The sequence below is a fragment of the Polyodon spathula genome, chromosome 22 (assembly GCF_017654505.1).
Source record: "Polyodon spathula isolate WHYD16114869_AA chromosome 22, ASM1765450v1, whole genome shotgun sequence".
NCBI classification, from domain to species: domain Eukaryota; kingdom Metazoa; phylum Chordata; class Actinopteri; order Acipenseriformes; family Polyodontidae; genus Polyodon; species Polyodon spathula.
Window position 1 is genome coordinate 28,994,061 of NC_054555.1, and position 6,977 is coordinate 29,001,037.

At 43.5% G+C, this 6,977-nt stretch overlaps 1 protein-coding gene across 1 annotated transcript; it reads right to left on the reverse strand.

Annotated features, from left to right (window-relative positions):
- Nucleotides 1–1,274: 1,274 nt before the first annotated feature.
- LOC121297160 (BRI3-binding protein-like) lies at nucleotides 1,275–6,525 on the reverse strand. Its single transcript, XM_041223244.1, has 3 exons — nucleotides 6,237–6,525; nucleotides 4,953–5,055; nucleotides 1,275–4,664 (listed from the first exon to the last, which is right to left on the reverse strand). Exons 1-3 carry the CDS (start codon nucleotides 6,408–6,410, stop codon nucleotides 4,249–4,251), a joined length of 693 nt encoding a protein of 230 aa, XP_041079178.1. The 5' UTR covers nucleotides 6,411–6,525; the 3' UTR covers nucleotides 1,275–4,248.
- Between the last annotated feature and the right edge of the window lie 452 nt (nucleotides 6,526–6,977).

A 6,977-nucleotide genomic window follows, 5' to 3' on the forward strand; every position in this document is an offset into this window, starting at 1 on the left:
TCTTTTAAAAGCTCACCTTGAGCCAGTACCTGATGTCATATCAAACGTGGATCACGTATACGCGAGTCCGCTGTGAAATCCCCGTGCAAGCATTGTGAAAGCGAGTCTCGCCCAGCCAAAGCTCACCGGGCGTTGCAACAGCAGTGGCAGCCTGTATTTCTAGTGGCTGGCACGGATGACTAGCTCAGGTAACATTCGGTGAGCCTAGATTAGTGCCAAAGCAGCGATTGAGTAATGCGTCATGCAAACAGAACTATTGGCACATTGTGAGGTCCACTCAGATGATAACCGGTGACGGATCTACATGCATCTATATAAGTAAAGGGCATTCTTTTCAATAAGCGCGTCACGTCAATGCAAAGCCACTTTGAAGGGGTCTCAACTGGAACAATCAGAATCACGGTTTGGAGTGAAACAGCTGTCATTGCAACCTCAAAAGTCTGCCACCACATACTGTTCAAGGTGAAGTTCCTCAGTATAAAGTCCCGAAGCCATGGTAAATGTGGTTCATTTTGGCTTGCATGCCCTATTTTATTCAGATTGTGCAAAGCTTAACATCTTTAACAACCAACATGGAAGCAAAGAGCTGTGAAAAACCTGGCCTTCGCATTTCTAATCTAGCGATTATATTACATCGCTATCCGTCAGTCCCCACTACTGTAGATATTTCAATTCCTTTTCGCTCGTTCTTCGAGCAAGTTCACTGAAATATTTACTTTACAGGCAACAGCATCGTGTCTGGAAATCCAGACGTTCCCCTTTGGAGCCAGTTTGTCTCTTACAAATCCCAATGCTATCAGCGTTGTGAAAGCGCGATGACGTGCCCCGTTTGCTGACTGGCTGATCACTGTTCTGCCATCCTTTGGGACTCGGGTGTGCAATCTATTGGAGTAATGGGAAAGGTTCTGAGGGCACCCGTTCCTTAACCTCGCTTAACCTTTTGAATCAATCACATTAATGCATTAATATAACTCGGGCTAGATCAACCAAAGTCCTGCTGTTATCACTACAAAACTTGAACCAAATATATATTGTTTTACTTACTAAGTTGTTTCTTACTAACTTACTTTCAAAATACAGCCTAAGAATAAATATCCATTTTAAGAATACCTCCTTATAGGTGTCGACTTATTACCTTGCAGCAGAAACCAACAATTCCCACAAAATGTGTATTTTGTTTTTATTCTTTGTTAAACTATCATTGTGAATGAATATCAAGTAAAAAGAAACATGCTCAAATTGAAATTAAATTCTGATGACCAGTAATGACATTAAAATCTTTTTATTTTGTACTCTGGACCTTTCAGCTTTATTGTTGAATAACATCTCAAAGTAACAGCCCATCCAAACTAAAACAAACTCCACTACAAATAACAGGAACACCCCACCTGCACAGATACAAACAAAATCACTCAAGTTACACAAAACTATAAACACACACGCACACACATTATTTATATATATATATATATATCAAATTACCATAGAAAAATAAGTCATAGAAGTTAAAATCGACTGATGCTTTTCAAAACTGCTGAGACACATTTCAGCGCTCCTGTGAGGAAAGAGAAAGCAAAGACTTCAAGCAGTATTGAAATGAAATGTCCTTCACCAGCAAGTGCATGATTCAGAGCTACGAAAACAAGCACACTGGCATTGTGATTATTATAGAAACATGATATTAAATAGATACGCTCTCATCCTGAACTGTGCTGGAAACTGTCTGATAAAACTCTGCGCTAACTTGTGTTCGTAGCTCTGCAACTTCGGGATCACCCGTTTAAAACGAAAATGTATCTGTTAGTAAACTTGCACTAAAAAAAAACTAACTAATAATCCAGACATTATACACGCTACTCCAAAATACATATAATAAAACAATTCACCAGTAACAGTATACATAGGGTTACTCAGTGTTAAGCAATCCTTATTGGCAGCCCCACACAAATCTCTCTCTAATTTACCTGACAGTTTATTGCTATGACTGCTTTGTTAAATGATAGTAATTGAACAAGAGGATGCCCCTGAGAATGCACAGGCACGTACACATACAGGCATGCAAATAAACACCCAAGCACAGCGAGTGCTTAAAGGGGTTGTAAATGCATGACGCAAACAAATCTTTGACCCTGCTCAAAACTTCACCATCATTACTGTAACAGCGACGGCGCTTCAGAATTCGGAACATACATTTCACATGTTTTATGACGTGCCAGGGGGACTGATTGCTGTTTCAGTTCTAAAAGCAACGGATCTTACCTAGGGTTCCCTTGCAAGTGCGCTTTTCCAACGTAGCGCGGAATTCCGTCTACGCTGAGGAATCTGAATTTTGAATCTCTGCACGTGATCCAATTCCTACACCCCTAAGGGGTGAGAGTCAGGCTGGTGACTGTGCTCCTTCCACTCCGGTGTGTCAAAGTTCATCACAGCAAGTCTGCAGTTCTCTCCCATGACTACGCCATGCATTTACCACAGCTTACCCTGACTTGACACATTTCTTAATATTTTTACCATACCTTGCTGGTCTTCACAATGCCTCCCTATGCTTTTCCATGGTTTCACTGTGCTTTATTACGCTTTGCTCTGCTTTTACTTGTCTTATCTGCACAAGGAACAAAACATAGCTGCCCAAATAACAGAATACAGTAGATGCAACAGGGTCATCAAATTACAGACCACTCGCCTCTCATTTTAAACTTAAACCATCGCAGAACAAACAGCCCAACTCTGAGATACACATCCGCTCTTGTAAGGGACTCGGGCATCATGTTGGAAGGCAATGTCCTATACTAACATGCATGGAACCCTAAAGATATATTGTCCGCCCCCCCGTCCCCGTCCCGTCCCCAATAGAGTGCAATCTATTTAGGGTTAAGTGATAATAACATATGCTGTGGTTTGTATTTTTTTTTCTCCCTGAGATCAACTGCTGTCTTCCAACATGACTGCAAGATCCCTTCCCAAAGAGATATCTCTTCCTGATTCGAGACAGTGCTCTGCTGGGACACTGACAGTCCAGTTTAGACTGGCGTTTCTCAGTAACTTCCACATTGGTCACAATAAATAATATTTAAGACTACAGCGTTAGGAATCCACTTTACGTGTCAAGCTTAAAATAATTGGAGGATTCCAGTTTAGTCACTGGGAGATGTATGGGTTTGATAATGCGATGTGTGAGCCCACCGCTCCTTCAACTGATGTCTGCTGGAGAGCAGGCCTACACTGTAAAACCAATGCTCTGTGAACAGAAGGCAAGGTTATTTTCAGCTACATTGCATCTGGCTTCACAAAGTTCCATTTTGACCTAATCCAGGGTGAAACAATTCTCCAATGACATCATAAAGACCCCCCCCCCCCCCCCCCACTAGAAATGTGTTGTGGGGACAGCGTCCCCCAAAATTCTTTTCTTTTACATTTAAAACAAGTACAAACTATTTAAAAAGACCACATGACACGATGTTCCTAAAATAAAAAGACACTATCTAGGACTCTCTTGTTTGACTTGCCAGAAATGCTTCAATACAACTAACAAACGGCAGGCAGATGCTGGTGTGAAGGCTCTAGACACTAGTGTGCCAGTTTCAGGCTCGGTAGCTAAGTAGACAAGGACCTACACAACTAAGCGAGAACAGCATTCAACTGCATTGTAATACTGGCACAGAAAATAAGACTCCCACTTGCATAGCCATCTGTGCCTTTCCATGTATTCCAAGAGCGAAGAGTTTCAATAAGCTCATCGTAAAACCTGGAACAGCTCACATTTCAATACAAGGGGAGCCTTTTTTACCATCCCTCTATTACAAAACATTGTGCCTTTTAATACCAAACTCAGACATGTGCAATTAATCTTCCAGTTCTAGTGTCAGAAACAAGGGAAGCGGATATTTCTATGGACAGGTTCTGTCTCTAAACCCAGCACAGGTGCTATTTTGCTGGAACGACTGGTGGGCTCAGTTTTTGTGCGCGCAAGTGTGCGTGGAGTCTATAGAAAATCCAACATCAGAAAAGTGTGCAAGCAATACAGAAATACTACCGCAAGAAAGAGGCTGTTTTTTCACATTACTGTACCTAACCATTTAAATTCTATATCCTTTATGAATCATGCACATGTGGTCTTTAACAATAAGTATTAATCATCATTATAATAATATTACTACTAATACTGCACGGCTTTGCTTCTGGCCGGGGGTCCAACTCCCTTGTCTTGCTGGTGCTGGAGGGAGCAGAGACCCCTGTCCCTCTCCCTCATTACTGCTCGCTGGAGCGGTCCAGGCTCTCGATGACCCTGCTCAGCCGGATGCTGAGCAGGCGGATCTGGCTGTCCAGGTGGTCGATCTTGTCCTCCAGGGTGCTGCCCCCCTTCCTCCAGTATGAGCCCATGGGTCCGGTCATGAAGTAGATGGCCATGATGAAGCAGAGCGGCAGCACGGCCCGCTCAGGGTCCCCCTCGAACTTCTGCAGGATGTAGAGGCAGGACAGGGCGAAGAGAGCCACGCGCACCAGCCAGAAGAAACGGCCGAAGGCCACGTGGAGGAGGTAGAAGAAGCCGCCCAGGAAGAGGGACAGGAACCAGTAGGCGAGCAGGACCGCGGCCACCAGGAGGAGAGCCCTGGCTGGAGAGCTGGCCACCGAGGCGGGGCTGAAGTAGTGGCTCAGGTTGGACGCTGGAATACAGAAACACACACAGATTTAAATTTATATCGCTGTTTAAGGCAGGTTTCAAGACTGTAGCTTTGAGAGCATCTGCGTGTGGGGATATTGACCTCTCCAGTGGGCACCTGATTTGGTGAGCCGGTCTGTGGGGTTCGTAACGAACACTGAGCAAGCTGCTCGCCCTTCATACAATGTACTAAAGTGGATTTCAACACAAGGTACCCCTGCTGCAGGGACTGAGGTGGAGCGAGGAAGCCTCTACCGCCTGGAACAGGGCAGGCACAATCCACAAAACTTACAGTCGATCCCCAAGACGTCCAGGAGGTCAGACCAGATTCTCCAGACGGTGTCCAGCAGCACGTCTACACTGTGCACAAACCGCTCCGTGGTCTTCGAGAAGAACTGAGGAGTACATGCAAGAGGGGGACTTGAAATTCAGAATTCATTTTCGCTGCTTTTTTTTTTGCTGTTTTCCAGTTATATGGGGCTTTCGCTTTTTATATACTGTATAAAATGCTTGTTTTCAGTTACTTTTGTTTTTTTCTGTCACAATATTCTAGTAACTAGACAGTACTCGCACACTTCAATTATACCTTCTTTCCTTTGCTGTCTTTCACAAGGAAATCCTTCTGATCACGGACATTCTTCTGGGGGTTTTCTGTGTTTTTTTTTTTTTTACATTTCGCCACAATTTGCAATTCTGTTTTAAATTCCACGAGTGTGTAAATACTGTGTACTGTAACAGTTTAAAATCTCAGGAGCAAGAGCATCTTGTTTTAAATCTCGCAAGCCTGTTATAATCCTCCAATAGGAATGCAGGGATTTGCTGCCACTCAGTAAGAGATACAAGTCAGGGACATTGCCAGTTAAAAGTGAAAATCAGAAGCTCTAATTATAACTCTGTATAATTCCATCCAGGGGAGCTGAAGGAGTATTTATGAATACTTCTCCATCAGATTTGCTGCCGGTGCTAAGTGGCACCAGCAAAAGCTGCAGTGCAAGTCAGTGGGGTGTTACTAATTCACCTGACAATAAAAAGCAGCAATGTGCTGGGATTAGCACATTCTCAGAGATTAACTTTCTCTACTCAGACCCTTTTGGCGTGTTTTTGTGCACTGTTCCATATAGCATCATCTAAATGATATACTGCATATTATGTCAGGCTCATATATTTCCCAGAATACAGTTGTTTGGTGACACAGCTGTTATTTCTGTGTGGCTAGGTACTTATATTACAGCGACATCTGTAGAACCATGGTGGATGGTGTTATATATTGGATATATATATAATATATATATATATATATTATAGATATATATATATATATATATATATATACGTTTAAAACTCATTCGTACTTTATTGGTCTAGCCCAGGCCAAATAATACAAATAATGAAAATAATAATGCAAAAAAACAAAAAAAACGTCATGCGTTTGCTCGCGAATTCTATGAGTATCCATTTCCTGACAGTGCATCGTGCGTAAAGTGCAAACTAAAACACACCGCATTGCAATACTTGCAGGTCATCGATGCAGTGTTTACTGCCTTTATTTCACTGCCCCGCACAGATGCACGTTTACCTTATGCACAGCGCGGATATTGTCCTCTCCGAAGATGTTGCTTAGGGCTTGGTACACCCAGTTCGCCGCCCTCCGAAAACTGTTCTGTGAGCTGCGATGGCTTCTCGCCGCCTCCGCGCACAGCAAGCACGCCGCCAGGGCGCTGACCAGCAGCAGCAGCTTCACGACCTTCATCGTCTGGCAAGATGGGCAATCAATTAGTTACAAGTTACGATAATTAGCTGGACAAGAGTCTGCACAATGCTAACCCCGGAAGAACCTGCTCCCACTAGAGATGCACCACCTTCCGCCTTGCTTAAGAAGCTGAAGCCCTCTGTGCTGCCACCTGTCGCCGACACAGCACCTGTCATCTGCACGGTGTAGCTGTGCAATAAATCAATCCACATCACTTACCACTCTGCGGCACTCTTAAAGACACTGAGTCACAACCGCTGCTCCAGAAGTGTCACCCAATCTGTTCAGTTTGTTATAGCATTTCTTAACTGACAGGTTTACAGACAGTGGAAGTTGGCGTTCATTGTTCCTTGCATCCGTGCCAGTAAATGCAGTTCATTATAAAACAGAGACAGCATTCAGTAGTATTCACAGTGCGCACACTTTATAAGAAATGAAGATGCCTGCGTTATGTTCGCGTTCATTAGTTGCTTGTGCTGCGTTTGCAGTTCAAAGTGTTCTCACGATGTCCCCAATCTGCTGGTTATTTAAAAACGTCGCGGAACTCCTGTTTTGTGTCCGAATATC

Excerpts from the sequence above, each read along its gene's own strand:
- LOC121297160 (XM_041223244.1), bottom strand. The coding sequence starts at position 6,410 with ATGAAGGTCGTGAAGCTGCTGCTGCTGGTCAGCGCCCTGGCGGCGTGC. Across the intron at positions 5,056-6,236 it reads ATATCCGCGCTGTGCATAAG|TTCTTCTCGAAGACCACGGA; the intron begins GTAAACGTGCAT and ends TGTACTCCTCAG. Across the intron at positions 4,665-4,952 it reads GGACGTCTTGGGGATCGACT|CGTCCAACCTGAGCCACTAC; the intron begins GTAAGTTTTGTG and ends TCTGTATTCCAG.